Genomic DNA, 18,301 nt, shown 5'->3' with positions numbered 1-18,301 from the left:
TGACAGGTGCCAGCTCGGGTAGTCAGCAGGGCACACACGCCCAGTGAAGTTCATTTTGGCCTTCTGATTCTCCTGTGTGAAAACCTTTAAGAGCCTGACTTTATTAAACTCATTTATAAGCATGAGCAAATGAGTCTGTAAAGGTCCCAGATAATTTTGAATTTCACAATTTCCATTTCATATCAGCAGTTTAAAAGTAGCTCAGGTTTAACTGCTTTGCCTGTAGCGGCAGATCATCAGGGCAGAGGGAGGAGTGGGGGGTCTCATCTTTCCCTGAGGAAGAAGGAAGAGAGTCCTGTTTGACTTGCTTCATGCTCACCATTAAAAGAGATCCAGGTTACTCTCTCTCTATATTCCAGTGATAGCACAGTGGGTAGGGCGTTTGCCTTGTATGCAGCCGACCCGGGTTCGATTCCCAGCATCCCATATGATCCCCGAGCACTGCCAGGAGTAATTCCTGAGTGCATGAGCCAGGAGTAACCCCTGTGCATCACCGGGTGTGACCCAAAAAAGCAAAATAAATAAAAATTAAATAAAAAAATAAAGGGGATTCAGGTGCTGCTCAGGGGGCCTTTGGGAGGAACGTCTTAATGCCCTTACTCCTTGATTTTGTTCATATCATATTTTTTAACTCTACAGTTGATGGCTCTTTCAAGTCGTAAGGCATTTTTGCAGCCCTAGTGAGACAGAGAATTTCTTCCCCCCTTCCCAAGACTGTGCCCCACAGACCTCATGTGGTGACCAACAGAGGTTTCCCTGGCCATGGAAGTTCATGCCTCACTCATGACACCTAGGTGTCAGGGCATGGTTCTGATGCACATATTTGGGTGGTGGGGTACATGTCCACTACAGAGGGTCAGAAGCGTGCAGGCTGCCTCCGGCCCCTCATCTGGACTGGAGTTTGTTCGTGACCTCCGGGTGCTCTGTCCGGTCCTCGTTAGCCCATGGCCCCATGTTTCCTGAAAGAGGGAGGTGCTCTCCACATCCCCCACCGTGGGCAAGGTGCCCTCAGACTCGGGCATAAGAAGGCGAGCGAGAGAGGAGGAGCCCAAGCCCTCCCTGGGCCTGTGCCTGTCTCCAACTCCAGCAGAGAGGTTCCAGCCCGCAAAGTAGCACTGTAACACTGTTCTCCTGTTGTTCATCGATTTGCTAGAGTGGGCACCAGTAACATCTCCACTGTGAGACTTGTTACTACTTTTGGCATATTGAATACACCATGGTAGCTTGCCAGGCTCTACTGAGCGGGCGAGTTGCTGGGCTTTCCAAGAGGGATGGAGGGGTCGGCCATGTGCAAGGCAAATGCCCTACGCGCTGTGCTATCGTGAAAGAAATGCACCCATGGGACCCTAGCAGAGAGATGGATTCTGTCTTGGAAGAGTTGCACTTCTAACAGATGCCCTGCTCTGCCATGAACCTGGGTCCCTGGGTGGTGGGGTGGGAGGGAGGGTAGCCACAGGCGGGGACATGGTTCCTGCCCAGTTTTGCCAGGAACCTAAAACAGCTCTACCAAAGCCAAGGGGCTGGAAAACATGACAGCCCAGAGGAGCCTGGCTTGGCGGGTGCGGCATGCCCCAGCACGGGTCAGGGCCGCAGGTGCTGTGCAGATTCAGGGTGGGTACCACAGGTTTTAAAGACCATTTTGCCCTTCAGCGCTTGAAGGGAAAGGGAGAGGGAAATGATTGTCCAGATGGTTTTGAAATCATGACGGCGCGGCTGGGCTGAAAGTCGGAACCTGGGATTTCCCTGCAAGAGCTTTTGCATGAGTCACGGACTTTTTGTTGTTGTTTGTCCCTAAAAGAGACCTTGGCCTGCTGCTGAAGTATCAAGACTTGGTTGTGGGGCGTAGCTGGCTGGATGCAGGAAGGTTTGTGGCTGAAAGGGGGGGATGTAGAGCCCAGTGTCACGTGGGTTGCCCTTGGGGCACTTTGGCCTGCCTGGGATTCTTACTCTACATGTGCTGGCCGCGAGTGAACAGAGAGAGAGAGAGAGAGAGAGAGAGAGAGAGAGAGAGAGAGAGAGCGCGAGCGAGCGCACGCTCAGGATAGGATAGGAGAGTGAGATTGTTAGAAGCTCAGTGCTGAGGACCCCAAGTCAGAGGAGAAAGAGACTTGGAGCCCCGTTTGCTGAGAGGGTCTCTCTTTTATCCTCTAAAGGTGGGCTACAAACTACGTACATTCTTTTTTGGGGGTGGGGGGGTCACACCCGGTGATGCACAGGGTTTACTCCTGGCTCTGCACTCAGGAATTACTCCTGGCTGTGCTCGGGGGACCCTATGGGATGCTGAAAATTGAACTCAGGTCAGCCACGTGCAAGTTAAATGCCCTACCCGCTGTAGTATTGCTCTGGCCCCACTATGCACATCCTTATCAGTGAAACAGGAGATACAGAGGGAATTGGCAAAAGAAAAACAATCAGTACATCTTTCCCACAGGGTACGGCCTTCAGGTGCCCTTAAGAAAAACAGCCGGTGCCAGTCTATCTCACCCACTTGTTGCGGCATCTCTCGGGCACTCGAATCACTCTGGAGGGCTGAGTACACTCCCAGAAACCTGGTGGGCTAGTGGGCCCTTAACTCCCATTAATTGGTATCCTAAAAAGAATGTTTCTCCCTCCCTTCTCTTGTTTAATTGAAGGAGTCAGTTTCAGTTTCTCAGTCCTCCTTCACGTTTTCTTGATTTTTGTTACAATTTCATAATTCTCCTTACATACAGCTTCTTATGGGTCATTACAGTGGCCGCCATGTGGCGCTTCCCCAAAGTCGCTCCCCCTCTCAGACCACCTCAGTGCCCACACGTGGGTGTCCCTAGAACTCCCTCTGATCTATTGTACCCCTATTGCTGTTAGCTACTGATGGCTGGCAACTTCATCGCCTCGGTCTCTCGGGCCCCCAGCAGAATTCTGACCTTCCACCCCAAACCCCTCTGGGTGTCTGGACATGAGTGCATACATACATGCATGACCCGCCAGCACATGGTACTCGACTTGCCTACAATGGGAACCCTGTGTCAGTCCCACCGCCATTCCTGGACGTCCTCATCCATCCTCGCTTGCCCTTGGGCCCTGCATCCTTGCATCCCTGCCAGCCCACCAGTTCCTCGGGGTCCCTGGCCGGGCTCACGGGTGCAGGGCCAGACTGGGCTCTCCGACAGGCCCGAACTGTCCATAACACATGTGAAGTGGCTTTAGGAGTTCAGGGAGGGGAAGCTCTTTGGTACACACCTCGGGGAGAGATGTCAAAAATGAAGAGCTTGCAGGGCTTTGGCTTCTAGAACTGGAGATTGGGCACGAGGACATTTTTAACAACTGTGTGTCGGCCTCCAGCCGGGGTTTCCATCCGTCTCTGCTGCATGGTCTCTCTCCCTGTCTGTTGCCAATCGAGCCTGGGCAGCATGGGCAGGGGGTGGTAACCACTGAGGGAGCGGGTCGAGGTCAGGGTTGAGGATGAGTCTCCCAGGACAGGGGTGGCTGGGTGGGGGGAGAGGGGTCATGAGCAGTATCACCATTCCTGGAAGCGTGTCCATGCTGATTACAGCACAGAATCAAGGTCCTCCCTTCTAATCCGGGGAGAGCGGCGTTTATTTTTCTACTGCTCTCCCCTGGATGCCACCAGAAGACCGTTTTCATCATCACACATCTGAAACCAGGGATGGAGTGATTGCATAGTGGGTAGGGCATTTGTCTTGTATGAGGCAGACCCAGGTTTGATTCCCAGCATCCCATATGATCCCCCGAGCACTGCCAGAAGTGATTCCTGAGTACAGAGCCAGGAGGAACCCCTGAGCATCACCGGGTGTGACCCAAAAAGCAAATAAATAAATAAAATAATACATCTGAAACCAATCATTTTCTTTTAACATGCAAATGTAACAGAAGCTCAATTCTTACTTTTGTTTTTTCATTCCTTTCCCTACAAAGCTGAAAACACGCGAGAGAGTTTTGTTTCATTGTGTTCTGATGTGACGTTACCTTTCGTTAATCCCTTCCAGCTAAGCAAAATTTAATTAAAACCATCTCACATGATGGCCAGCCAGTTATGAATTTCTTGGGTTTTTTTTAATTTTTAAAAAATTTTAAATGGGAGACTCAAGCCCAGAAGAAGCTTAGTCTTCAGGGTTCCACCGAGTCCGACGAGGGAGTCAATTCTTTCTCTCTCCAGTTCAGGACTTGTCCATTTGGCCCAGCCCACCTGTCCAGTATTCCGTAGCAGGGGATTTGGGTGCAGATGTTCTGACTTGTGACCTGAAGTGGAAATGGTATGAACTCGAGACTTGCGTAGGAGAGGAAATCCTTTATGAGAGAGAAACAGGAAATACTATGTGTCATGAATTTGTGTTCCTGCTCCACAGTCTGGAACGAATGGGGAAAATCCCTCTTTACAGGTGGATTATGCGGCAGTGACAAGGGTCTGGGAAGAGGCCAGCCAGCACTCAGGAAGCCACGGCTGGTAATGGTTATCCATGTGGACCGTTTGCCCAGGAGGTCAGAGAGGCCAGTTTCTCTTCCTCCAGGGGCGCCCTTTGCCCTGAAAGTCTGAGCATTTCCCTTTCCCTGTTCCATTCTGACATGGACTCTGTCGAGAGTGATTCTGGAGCCCGCCCCCGCAGGGGTCAGGGGCCATCCTCTAGCCCTGTGCTTGGGGGACCATGCTAGTGCCCAAAACTGAACCTGGGCCTCCTGCATTCACAGCCCGTGCTCAGAGCTTGGTGCTCGGCACCGTCTCTCCTCTCCCTGGACTTACAGTGGGATGCCGTGCAAGCAGATACCTTTTCTCGGCGTGTCGCAGATAAGCACAGGAAATGCACATGTCCAAAACCCTTAAGACGGGGGACCTAATTTCATAAGCATTGCCCAGGAGGGTGGGGATGGAGTACTCATTTGGATTTTGCTGTATTGAAATATACATAAAATATGCCACCTTATCTTACGAGGACTGTCCATGGCTTTCTTAGCATCCACAGTGCTGGGCACTCTGTCTCCAGAGTACCCAGGCAGGAACTCAGCACCTCATCAACACGATTCCTGCCCCCTTGCCACCCCCGTGCCCTGCTCACCTCTCCCCTGTGTTCCCTGTATGGATCTGACTGCGTTGGGGAACTTCCTACGAGCGAAATCATGCGGTCGTTGTCAGGTTCTTTTTTGTTGTTGTTTTTTAATACTAATTTTTAGTGGGGAGTTTAGGGCCACACTTGGCAGTGCTCAGGGCTTATTCCAGGCTCTGAGCTGAGAGACCCCTCCTGGTAGAACCGGGTGACCGTATATAGTGCCAGGGATCAAACCTAGGTTGGCTATATCCAGGGCATGGACCTTACTCGTTATACCACAGCTCCAACTCCACATTATTTTTTCAAAATAATTTTATTTATAAAGTTATTCACAATGATTTTTTTTAACATTCAATATTCCAACACCAATCCCACCACCATAACACCTTCCCGCCACCATTATTTCAAAATTTCCCAACCACCACCCAAGCCTGCCCCAACAGCAGGCCCTAAATAATTTATTTTGTGTTGCTTGTGATGAATAATTCGCTAAATATGATCAAAAAAGATTTCCGTAGAAGAAGGTGAGTGAAGATTGTTGTATCTCACCCTGGAGCCATTAAGCCCTTGCAGAAGAGATTGCTAACATGTTTTTACAGGTGCGCTAATATTTTCTTAATCAAGATTGCCGGCCTTCTACTTCATATCCCATCCAATGTGGTGTGCTACTCCTGGTATATCAGTGATGGAGAGGATGAGATGTCGCATGGCCTCATACTCCAGGAATTCTAAAATTTTGAGTGGGGTGATAGAACTGGAGTTAAATTTTTAACTGGATGGTGGCTTTCGGGTCCGGAAACATCTCTGCAGCTTGTTGATCTTTTTAGAGGTTTATTTATGAGTCTCTGGATTGTGGCTGGTTAATGAGTTTAGGTGGCGCCAGAGGCAGTTCATGGGCATGACTGCCAGGCTCCCGGAAGAACAGGGGTGTGGGAGGAGGTTGCCCATCCCCAACTGTGTGAGAGCTTTGGAGATTTCCGTCACCAGACCTGCATACCCGAGTGTTTCAGCAGATTCATTCCTGAATGAGGCTCATCCTGAGTCTGTGGAGTCCTGCTGTGACACCTCCGAGGCCCCGGGGCCCAGCTTCCCATGGGTGACTCTGGACTCACTGACCTGTGTTCCGGTTTCTGGGAGGCTGACTCTGTGTTCAGGCACTGCCCCCCACTGTGCCCCTGGCCAGAATGAAGGAACCCGCTTTTCTCTCCTTCATCACCCAGGCAGGAGCAGGGGCTGTGTCTCCCTCGGGAGGCACTGGAGTGGGAGAGGGCCCATAGCATCAGGGACTCTGCATTGGGGCAGCTCTCTGGACCCCCCTGCCTTCTCTCCTCTCCCTTTCTTTTGGGCCGATCCCCTCCCTATTCACCCCCATCTGGCCATAAAGCAGGAGAAGGGGCTGGTCCAGCCCCCTGGGAGGCCTAGCGGAGGTGGGAGTGGTAGCACTGTAGCACTGTCCTCTGTTGTTCATCGATTTGCTCAAGCGGGCATCAGGAACGTCTCCATTGTGAGACTTGTTGTTACTGTTTTTGGCATATTGAATACACCCCGGGGAGCTTGCCAGGCCCTGCTGTGCGGGTGGGATACTCTTGGTAGCTTGCTGGGCTCTCCGAGAGGGATGAAGGAATTGAACCCAGGTCGGCCATGTGCAAGGCAAATGCCTATCCGCTGTGCTAGCGCTCCAGCCAGAGGGGAGATATTCACCACCACCATCACCATCCCGCCCTGGGAATTGTGCTGAGCTGTGTGAGAGGTTGGTGTATCTTAGGATAATTGGAAAGAAGATTTTTGGTTTTGAGACCTGCTGGAGAAAACGCTTCCAGCTGGAGATGCATAATTACATGAATGGGCCCCCAGGGACAGGAAAGATGGCTTTCCCCCAGCCAGCAGTCCTTCCGAGGGACGGTGAATGCTGGGCCCCGGCTTGGCACACCTGAAGGCAGAGGAGATGTTTTCCTGGGTGATTTCTGACCCCCCGCCACCCCAAGGTGCCCCTGCTTGGAGATCTCATACCCGTCCTGCGAGCTTCTGTCTCCCCAGGCCTGCATAAGTTGGGGGTCCCAGGCTCTCTTTTTCCATTAAAGCACCCCTCGCTGGGTGCACCGGGGAGGGCACAGTGCTCCAGGGACCCCTGGCTGTTGGGGATTCTCTTTAGAACCTGCATGAGGGAACCAGGACACAGCCTGGGAGAGTGAGAGGCTGAGATGGTTTCATGGGGTCTTAGCTCCACCCAGGGGACACCCCTCCTTGGGACAGGCGGTGGCCCGGGCACTCCTAGACCCCTTCCCGCCGCCCTGCTCGGCGCATGCTCTCAGGCACCCCCTCCTGTGCACATCCCCTCCTCATCCACCTCTGTCTACCCGGCGCCCACCTTCCATGTTGTTTTTTAGAAAAAGTTCTTTTGGGGTTATAGAGATAGGATGATGGCAGGAGACTGAAGTGAGCATTTGAGCCAAGAGTGCCGGTTAGGGTGGAGTTGAGATTTTGTGGGAGTTTGACTTCAAGTTTTTGGGGAAGAGCTGCTCAACTGTCATCATCTTCATCATCATCATCTTCTTCTTCATCATCTATATTCCACATAGGAATCCTTTGGGGGTGGGGACAATATAACTCAGGGGAAGGGCACTTGCTGTGCCTGTCTACGGACTGGTAGTTGATCCCCAGTATCGCAACAAAACAAAAATCTGAGCAATTTTTCAGGGTTGCTTCTTTCTATAAAACTGTAGTTGTCGTGGGGCTAGAGTGATATAGTACAGTGACAGGGCATTTGCCTTGCACACGGCCAACCCAGGTTCGATTCCCAGCATCCCATATGGTCCCCCAAGTACTTCCAGGAGTAATTCCTGAGTTCATGAGCCAGGGGTAACCCCTGAGTATCGCTGGATGTGACCCAAAAAGCAAAAAACAAAACAAAACCAAAAAACCTAAAAAACTGTAGTCATTGTATTTTGAGCTGCAGATGTATTTAGGAAAGTCACTTGAATTGTGAAAATTGTTGCCGGGCACTGAGTTTGGGGAGGTTCTCAAGGACACCCCACATACACTCCATACACTCACTTGTGGCAGCATCTGCTCTCCAACTTCCCTTCATTCAGGGGGTTCTTCTCCAGCAGTTGGGGGGTCTGTGTCTGCATGAGTTGGGAATTCTGCTGAAGAGGGTCTGCCATCCCCATTTAGGAATACCGATCTATTATTTAGAGCAGTGTTAATATTTTATTTCGCCTACAGGGGATAACATTTATAACTCTGTGCGTAGAATGGTGCAGGAGATTTTAAACACTGACGTCTGGTGGTTTTGCCTTGAGAAACGGTCTGTTCTGGGACTTACCTTCAGAGAAGAGCAGTTGTGGGTCAGACCGGTGTTCTCTGCCTTTTCTGCACCCACAGTCTGGTACTGTCCAGCACCCTGGTCCATGAGCCGGCTCTTAGAACCAAGGTGACTGGTGGGTTTCAATCTGCATGCACCATGGAGTAGCCCCGGGCCATGACCCTGCAGTGGAAGGTTTTCGTGGGTGTCGGGGATGGTGTGTGTGATTTGCTCTCCAAGCCAAGTGGACTCCCAATGCTGTTGGGGGTTAAGGTCAGGGTGTCCAGTTGCTGCTCCTGGAGATTCTGTCAATGGTGAAATGAATTCCATACAGCGCACAGCGGCGTTTGGCCGCAGAGCCCGCGGAGGAAGCATCAACCATTCTAATTCCCCTTTTCTTTTCTTCTCTCCACCAGTTTGCTGTTTTGTGGTTCACAAGAGGTGCCATGAATTTGTTACGTTTTCCTGTCCGGGTGCGGATAAGGGACCTGACACGGATGTAAGTAATCTGGATGCTGGGGGACTGCCATGCTCACGCTGGGGTCCAAGTGGAATTTCTTAGGTTGCTTTGCAGGGCTGGGGTGGCGTCTCCCCTTCCTGGGGACCTGGTCAGCGAGTCTTACATCACCTGGTCCTGCATAGCTGGTCCCGAGTTTCCCCATGGGTCGCATCACCTGTCGGACCCTCAGGGGGGCCATGTCCTCTCTCCATAGTGTCCACTCTCACAAACACGCTATGGCTCTTTCTCAAAGACGTTGACGGGTTTTACCACCAGCGTGGGTCGCCTTCCCCTGCCTTCCGTGGCTTCTGGCCCACGTGGCCATTGTTCTGGGGTGCTGCGTACACCCCGTCACTGCCTTTCCGCTCTGCGTCACCCACATAGCAGTGGGTGGAGGGAGTTTTTAGCACCTGTTTGAGCAACTGCGCTCCGGAGTGGCCGCGTGCGGGCATAGAATTGTGTCTGACTCGATGGAGCGTTTCTGTCATGTCTCTTGATGACCAAGAAAGGGCTTGGGCAAGGGGAGTTCATTCGGCGGTCTGGGAAGGACCAGTATGGGGGCTGGCCTGGGGGACAGGAAGGCGCTGGCTGGAGACCAGCAGTTTCTATCTCTGGAGCGGAGGTCGGGGAGAGCAGTCAGTTCTAGTCCGAGTCGCCTTATGGGCACTGAGGGTGACCTTTTCCGCTGGCACAAGTTGGCTTGGAAAAACTGACTCCAGAGTCACAGCAGTGTAGACAGGGCCGATAGCAGTGTAGACACCGTCCCTTCCTGGAAGATGATATCTCCATAGGGATGGCGGGGACATGTGGCTGGTTCGCGCATGTGCATGTGTTTTGTTTGAACCCCGGCACTGAAGGGACTCGCTGTTGCCCGTCTGTGCTTGGAACCGGCTGAGCACCAGTGTGAAGGCTCCCAGAGGCAGCCTGGGGTGGGGTGGGGGAGCACTCTGAGCCACCCCTTTCCCGCTGAGTCTCACACACCCAGGAGCCTAACGACCAGCAAGCCCAGGCACATGGGTGTTGAGTGGCTTCGTGACAGAAGGAAGAATCTATTCAAGCACCTCAGCACCTTCCAAGAATGCCGTCTCCCTCCCTGGGGGTCCCCAGGCGAGAGGCTCAGTTCACTTGCCGTTTCTCACAGGCACCCCGAGCTCAGCCGCTTTCCAGCCGCAGGGGAGCGAGGGGAGAGGCCCCAGGGAAGGAGCTTCAGGGTCATCCTTCCCACGAAAGGCAAAGTGCTGAGGAACGGAAGCACCATTCACAGCTCACTGCAGCTAGGGGGAACGGAGTTGGAGCTTCTTTGGGAAGATAATCGGGGCGACTTAAGCTGGCCCAACTGGGAAGGGGGCCTTGGGCTTCCAGGCAGGGTGGCTAGAAGACCTCCTTGTCCCGGCCCTGCTTCCAGAGAGGAGTCAAGCATTCCGGGACTCCAAGCAGCCACTGTGTGCTAAACAGAGAAGAGAGAAAAATGAGACTGAAAGAACCCAGCGTGGGTTAGTGACACCCCTGCCAGTCCCGTGTATCCCAGGAGCCTGGGCGCAGGTTGGCAGGGGGTGACCCAGGACCCACCACGCTCTCCCTGCTCAGGCTGGAAAACTCCCCCCCACCCAGGTGCGGAGGGTGGGGCTTGCAGTCAGGTTTGGTCCCAGGTGCCCCCCCCCCCCCCCCCCCCGCCAAGATGCCTGCATGCATGAGGCATTGGAGAATTAGGAGCAGCTCCGTCGTAATTGAGAAATGATTCTCCTGACCCCTGCCCCCGTTAAGACATGAGCTTGGGCATGCACTGGGAGGAATCTGAGTTGTACAGTGTAGCTTTGGCCAGTGTGGAGTGGGGGTGGGGTGGGGGTGGCTCTGGATGCTGCAGAGAGAGGGGCAAAGGTGCTCGCTCGGGTGCATGTGCTAGCATGCATGGGGGCCCCCGAGTTTCAACCCTCCATGTCCAGAGCAGCATGGGGTCACCCTGGACATTACGCCCCAGTTCTGCCGGGTCCAAGCAGCATTGCGTCCTTGGGGTCCAGTGTGGAGCTGTCCAGCCCAGTTGGCCCAGGGTGACCCCCGCACCCTCTGATCCTCCTCCCCCCTAAGAAAGAACCAGAAGTGCTGTCGTCTTTGTTTCTCAAGCCCTGTTGGGCACCCGTCCTGGTGCCTTCCCTGGCCCTGCTTTGGCCGAGCCAGGGAGAGGGGATGGGTGAGGGCTAGAGGGCTGGGGAGGGGGCCGAGGGCTCATCTCCCGAAGACTCTGCGCCTCATTTGAAAGAACCCCCACCCAGTCTCACAGTCCTGAGGTCCTCGAGTCCTGTGTGCGCAGGAGGGCGGGGAGGTGGGGGCGTGGCCTCTTGGCATGACCGCCACGTGTGAGCCTGCAGAGAGCCAGGCTTTGGGGGCCATTGGGCCATCGGCCACCTGCCCAGAGACATCCCGTGCCTCAGCCTTTCAGTCTGTGATGGCGCAGGGCCTGGATGGTGTTGCTCCATGAGCTGGGGAGTAGGCAAGGATGGGCGGTGGTGAGGCCCCGGGCTCCCTGCATCAGAAGGGGGTACCAGGGGCTCTGGCCACTTAGTCCCTTTATCCTGTGCATTTCCACCAGCCAACCTGGGCAGAGCCCCTTCCCTCGGCGATGCTCATAGTTCCCAAACCAAGCAGTGAGCAGAAAGTTGAATTCCTTTTTTTTTCTTTCTTTTTTTTGGGGGGGGGGGGTCACACCCGGCAATGCTCAGGGGTTACTCCTGGCTCACACACTCAGGAATTATTCCTGGCAGTGCTCGGGGGACCATATGGGATGGCGGGGATTGAACGCAGGTCGGCCACATGCAAGGCAAATGCCCTACCCGCTGTGCTATCGCTCCAGCCCCAAAAGTTAAATTCTTGGCTGGTCCTGGGACCCCAGGCAGAAGACGGGCAGGGCCGGTGCCCACACAGGCAACTGCACCGGGAACCGGTGCTGGGTAGTATGTTCAGGAAAGCCCGGATGCAGATCTGAGCCAGCCCGACCAAAGGCAGGACGCTTGCTTCTGATGTGGGTGCAGCGGCATGGCAGAGGATGGCACAGTGGGGCCGGGGGTGGAAACCGAGCTTGGCGGCTCCCCGCACTCAGAGCACAGAGCCGAGCCAGGGGCCCGGGCATCCAGGCAGCACGGAGCCCCGGCTGTTCCAGCATGCGCTGGAGCAAATGGAAAAGGCGACTTGCTTGTTTAAAATTCAACATTTCAAAGCTGCTTTGGTAACAACAGCGCCAAACACTTAAAATAAATCCAGAGATAAATTTAATTAGCCGAGCCTCTCTGCCTTCCCCAACTGTGCTCTTGCGTTTAGCGCGGAAGTGAGGCAGTTGCGAGTGTGCGTGTGCGCACTGCCCAGTGAGCTATCCGGCCCCTCTCCCCACAGCCCGGAACCTTCTGGTGCTTCTGGAGCGAGGCGGAGTCCCCCGTGAGCACCCGAGAATAAAAGAGGCAATGAGAACTCGCATTTCGCGATGCAGACTGGTCCTGGAGTGGGAGCTTGGGGGAGTCCAGGCCCCCAATATCGTTCCAGACCCACAACCCTTGGGCCAAGCTTGAGGGTCCTCAGCCCTTTGGTCAGTGTCTGATTGTTTGAGGGCTGCCTGCAGGCAGGGCTGTCCCAGGGACCTCTCGTGGAAGGACACGCTGAGCGGACTGAGGTACCCACACTTTCACCTGGCATTGGACCCTGGCACCCAGCAGAGGGAGAGAGTATCTGAGCTCTGCTGAACTGAAGTAGATAGCAAGAGGAGTCCTTTCTGGAGGGCTTCCTGGAGGTGGTATAGTACCTTGCCATGGGCTTACATTCTTTACAAACTTTAAAAAAAAATTTTTTTTAAAGTACCATGATTTAGAAAGTTTTAGAGTTGGATGTCCCAGCATCAATCCCACCCCCAGTGTCCCCAGGAGCTCCAAGCCCTAGCGTACCCGTCTGACTGGCACATATATTTAAGCTTGGTGGTTGTGTTTTGCGTCTCCTATTTTCGGCGTTGTTGACGCTGCAGTTTGGGTGTTTAGCTCTCCCACTCCTCTAAGAGAGAATGTGATATATTAAGGTGGGGTGGGGAATGCCGAGATCCCCCTGGACCCCAGAGCACAGGAAGGAGGAGGAAGAGGAGAACAGAGAAGCAAATAAAGTGAGGCAGGGAATAAGAAAAGAGAGAGGCACATCCTGGCCAGCTTTACTGGTGGCAAACGCCCCTTCTCACGTGCGTCCCGTGGACACTGGCAAGTTTCAGCTCTTGCCCTGTGCCGCCCTGCAGGGCACTGACACTGGGTTGGGGGGAAGGGGCGCTCTGCTCCCAGCCCAGGCTTCCCAGGTCTCCCCAGCTCCTCCCTGGGAAGACGGTGCTGGGTTCCGAATCCCCCACCCCCCACTCACTACCGGGGAGCCTTCCTCACCCCCAACATGCAGCGAAGCCTCAGGAGCCCTGGAGAAAGTCCTTATTTCAGGGAAACAATTGCGCCCTCCCCGTTGCTAATTTTGCGGGGCAGTGGGTGGCCACCCGCCCGGACCCACAACGCTCACGGTAGCACAAGTGTTCCCCACGGGGAAGGCGCTCCTGCTACTTTCGCAACAAATTAATTTAGCCGGGGAGTTAAAAATAGCCTGGCAGCTCTGAGGAGCCCCTGGAGAGGATGGGGTGGGGGCGGGGGGAGGTGCCCCTTCTCTCTGTCTCCCACCCCCAGCCCACCCTGGGCCTGGGTGGGCAGAGGCGGAGGGTGGAAGGCTCCAGATGTGGGGAAGTGAGTCGAGGAGGACTTGACTCAGGCGGGACGGCTTCTGCAGGGGACCAGGCGAGTGGCCTTAATGGGTCCCCTGCTCCCCACCAGAAGTAGAATAACGACCCGGCACACATGCAGGTTCCTGGGACGAAAATCCTGGGTTGTTTCTTGTGGGTGTTTGGCCCTGCCTCTGAAGAGCTGGTTGGCACAGAGAATAAATGGGTGCTGGTCTGAACCCCATTTGGCTGCCTGCGGTGCTAAACTGGTCTGGGGCAGCGGTGAGACCCAGGTGAGCCCGGCTGCCCGAGCTGCCCCCTTCCCTGGAGGGAGTATGCATCACCAGCTGCAGTGGGCTGAGGGGCACAAGGCTGGTGCCTCTGCCCCTCTCATGGCAGCCCTTGGGCACCATCGTCTTCGGCAGATGGAGCTTAGTTAAAAAAAAAAAAATAAGGCCCTAGTGCCTGTGGGGGGCAGGAGACAGTGCAGAAGCTAAGGCATTTGCCTTCCAGGCAGCCGACCCTGGGTCCATCCCTGCCACCTGCCACCCCTGAGTAGGCAGCAGGAGCTTCCCCTCAGCCTAGAGCCCAAGAATAAGCCCTGAGCACAGCTGCAGGCAGCCCCAAACCAAACAGCAACAGCCACAAAAGGGCGGACGGATGGGGGCAAGTGAGGATCAGAGACAGTGTTGGTGGTTTCCTTCATCTCCCTGGTCCAGAGCCATGTCAGGTGGTCTGAGATGCGCTGGGGGACGAGCTGAGTTTTGGCTGAGGGTGTAGGGGAGCTGCTGGCGGGGGAAGAGGGGGTCTGTTCTCAGCTCCAGCCTCTCAGGGAGAGGGGGTGACCTCACACCCACCCTCTCTCCACCCCACCGCCTGCCCCCGCTTCTTTAGTCCAACACCACCAGAAACGTCTCTCCAGCGTGTTCGACCACAGATCGTGTCTCAGCCGAGCATGAGAAAGTAGCTAGCGCTTGTCCTCGAGTGGCGGATGATCCGGGGGCAGGCGTCCCCCACGTCTTGAGCCAAGCCGCCCATGGCTCGGACGGTTCCTGCGGGTCAGACCCGAGAACGGGCATGAGCCCACGGTGCAGGCAGAACTTGGGGACCAGGGGCGAGTGATAACACTGAAGCCTGCGGGTCAGCCCTGGGGCTCCCTGGAGTCCAGGCTCTGTCCTGGGTGGCGCAGGGTGGTCCGAGCAGCCCTGCAGAGGGAAGGCAGGCCTAGATAAGCGCCCAGAGGAGCGTGGGAGCCGGTTTGGGTTCTTGAGAAGGTAGATGGCACCAAGACAGGAGCACGTGTCTTGCACGCACAAGGCCCCGAGTTCCATCACTGGCACCGCCTGAGCCCCAGGGGGCTAGGAAGCACCAAGCCCCTCAGGCCCACCCTGCAGAAGCGAGTACTGTCAGGGTGGGCCCCTAGACCCCAGCGGGGACCCCCCTCTTCTCCCAACAATGGAAGGTCGTTCTCTCAGACCAGGACTTGAACTCAGTGATTTCAGCCTCTCTCCCCCTTTCTGAGCTTGTCCCTGCCTCCCCTTGCCCCTGGGCTGGCTTTGCTGCTGAATTGATTTCTAGGAGACTCAGGACAAGGCCATGGCAAAAACACCAAAAAAAAAAAAAAATGCAGAGGCCGGGAGAAAGGAGGAAGATTTATGGTGGAGTCTCTGGCTTGCAGTTATCACTGTGACATTTATTTATTTACCAAGCGATTAAGGGCCCAAACCAATCCTAACAATCAAATGAACCCGCGTCCTGGGAGTTCAGTAGAGGCTTTTAGTGGTGGGTAAGAGGCAAAACAAGGTGGGGTGGGGGGGAGTGTCGGTGCTCCCCCCCCCCCCCCGCCCCGCCAGCATTCCGGCTCTGTGGCTGTCCATAAAGCAAGTCCCCCACATGGCCTAGGACCTCGCCCCTGGGAGGTGAGCTGGGCAGGGCTAGGTTTTGTGTCAAGTCCGTCCACATACTCAGCTCTCGGATGATTCAGCAGAGTCCCCTGACATATTTATTTTGGAGCGCGAGGCGGGCAGCAGAGCCAGACCGCAAGCAAACTCCCCTTGCCGTTGGAATGGTTCCAGACCCACGAGGCATCACTCCGTGGGTTGTTGTGTTGTCGCTTTCCCAGACAGTCCCGTTGAAGTGGACGGGGCGCCCAGGCCCGTGTCCACCCGAGTCCTTGTGTTCTTGGCTGCTCCCGTCTGCGTGCATGTTTCCCCCCTCCCACTCTCCCAGACCAGTGCTCACGCCCAGACCCACCTTGGGGCTCCACCAGATCGTCCCCAACTTCCCCGTGCTGACCCCATCCCTCCAGCTCATGCCCCAGGGCTGCCTGACGGCCCTCCCCCGCCTCCCTCTCTCCCCATGGCCGCACGAGGAGCGCTGGGCACTAAACACACAGCCTGCATCTGCGCTTTCTCCCCCCGGCAAGGTCACACCAGGTGGCCTCCAAGCTTCCAGCCAGAGTCCCTGGCCCAGAGGCCTGGGTTCTGCCTGACCTGGGCCAGCCTCGGTCCATCCTTCTGGGAGGGCACAACATGGGGCGCCTAGACGCCCACTTGCTCCATGCTTCCTGGCGTTCCATGGGACCAGCCCAGAGTCGGCGAGACTGTGGATTATTAGTCCACGCTCTCCAAAGACTCAAGTCTTATTATTTTTTAAAATTTATTTATTTTTGCTTTTTGGGTTGCACCCGGCGATGGACAGGGGTCCTGGCTCTGCACTCAGGAATTACCCCTGGCAGTGCTTGGAGGACCACATGGGATGCTGGGAATTGAACCCGGGTTGGCTGTGTGCAAGGCAAATGCCCTACCCGCTATGCTATTGCTCCAGCCCCCTCTCTAGAGACTCAGAACCAATATTCTGTGTGTGTGTGTGTGTGAGAGAGAGAGAGAGAGAGACAGAGAGACAGAGACAGACAGACAGACAGACTGACAGACTGACTGACTGACTTATGAGATGTGTCTGTTTCCCAGCGGTGCCGGGTGGTTCGGGAAGGCTAGAGCCATGTGGTGTCCATGTGCTCCGAAGGGCAGCGGGCTGAAGGTGCCCACAGCGCCGGTGTGGTGGATTGAGGGCTAAGACAGGGTCTCGGCCACGTCCTCACTGGCAGAAGGCTCGTGGCGGAGGCTGTCAGTCTTTCCGCCCAGGTCTCCATATGGAAGGGCGGTGGGTTGGATGCCCGCGGAAATATTTGTCTCAGCCCCACACACCCTCACAGACACACCCCGTGTGTTTGCCCAGGACTCTGGCCACCCCAGGCCTGGCAGCGTTGCCCTCGATTCAGCCATCCAGGCCCTCCAAGGGGCGTGGGCCCCGGGCAGGCTGAGTCACCGGGCCTATTCCCTCCACAGTTGACCACAGAAAAGTCTGGTCTGGATTATGTTTTAATACTTTCCCCTGCGTCTTATTCACGGCTGTGTCCCCGCTCCCCAGCCCAAGGTCTGACTCACGGCGGGCCATCATTCATGCTCGGTGAGAGATGCACGCACGAAGGAAGTGAAGTCGCTGGCGCCAGACAGCCCGAAAAATCACTTCCTTTGTTTGAGTCGAATACCTATCAGACCTTTCACGGGATGCTTAAAATCAATCAAAGTCACTTCCTGACTGTAAGATACTATCTTTAGGAAGTGAATTTCTTCAGACACTCCTTTTTCTTTTTTCTTTGTTTTTTTTTTTTTTGTCCCCCTCCTCTTGAGAGACTCCTTCAATACCCTGAGTCGAAACTCAGCCATCCTGATGCCTGTCTATTTGCAGGTGCCAAGTACGGGAGCTGAGTGAGTGGCAGTGGCAGTCGAGAGAGGTGGTGGGGGGGGCGGGGGGAATGTTTTATTGTTCAGGGATGAACCAAAATCCAAGCCACGAAAAGGAAAGGCCGGGTTTGGTGGCTGCATGTTTGAGATCTATATTCCTTGAATCCATTGCTCATTCAACGTTTCATCGGGCGAGGCTCCAGCTGAGTGAATTCCAGTTCAAGAGGGAGAGGAGAGTTCAGGAGGGCAAGCCCCCCCCCCCAGCCCTCCCCCCCCACTCCCCCCCCCCCCCCCCGCCGCTTTCCCTTGAGTCTCTTCCAACAGGAAGATATGATGACTGTATAATCAGTCCTGGGCAGATAACATGGACGTGGGCTTTTGTGTGTCTCTATGGACTGTAAAATGATCATCGCTGTGAGTTCAGTGAACACCAGGCCACCACACATCACTCCGAAACTTCATACCTGGGCTGGGAACGTTGACACCCACCCAAGCCACGCCGCTGTGTCCTGTATTGGAACTGTGCCTGTCCCCCTCTTCTGACCCGCTGCTTTTCCAAGCACCGACCTGTGTTATCTGGGCCCAGGCAGGAAACTGCACGCCCAACTGCCAAGGTGGGAATTTCTCGTGAGAGTGTGCTGTGTGAAAAGATTCTGAAGTGCACAGACACCCGAGAGTTTCCCCACCCTGCTGAGGGTCTGTGTGTGCTTCCTGTCATATAAACACCCCACCACCAGCACCAGCCCGCCCTGGACTTACCTGCCGGGAACCCCACTCCTTTCCCAAAGGCCACTTGCGTGTCAGCTCACTGCCTGCAGTTGGCACTTCTTGGGCCGGAGTGACCATGGGATAGAGACGGTTCAGACCTGAGCACTTCCTGCCTGAAAGCCATCCACGGCTGTGTGCGGGAGGAGGGTGGTTCTCCGTTTCTAGATATTAGGCTGCATCATGACTCATTTGTTCCTAAACAGGTCGTTCTCCCGTTACTAA

General features: G+C 55.0%; 1 protein-coding gene across 1 annotated transcript in view; it reads left to right on the top strand.

Annotated features, from left to right (window-relative positions):
• The window catches only part of PRKCA (protein kinase C alpha), a 276,377-nt gene that overhangs the window by 127,395 nt on the left and 130,681 nt on the right, over positions 1-18,301 (top strand). The window contains exon 3 of the mRNA XM_056127320.1: positions 8,763-8,845. Coding sequence (XP_055983295.1) covers positions 8,763-8,845 — 83 coding nt within the window. The remainder of the gene's footprint in view (positions 1-8,762; positions 8,846-18,301) is intronic.

Source organism: Sorex fumeus, unplaced genomic scaffold (assembly GCF_029834395.1).
Source record: "Sorex fumeus unplaced genomic scaffold, SorFum_2.1 ptg000063l, whole genome shotgun sequence".
NCBI classification, from domain to species: domain Eukaryota; kingdom Metazoa; phylum Chordata; class Mammalia; order Eulipotyphla; family Soricidae; genus Sorex; species Sorex fumeus.
The sequence above is the reverse complement of the archived record's forward strand: the minus strand, read 5'-3'. Positions and strand labels throughout refer to the sequence as shown.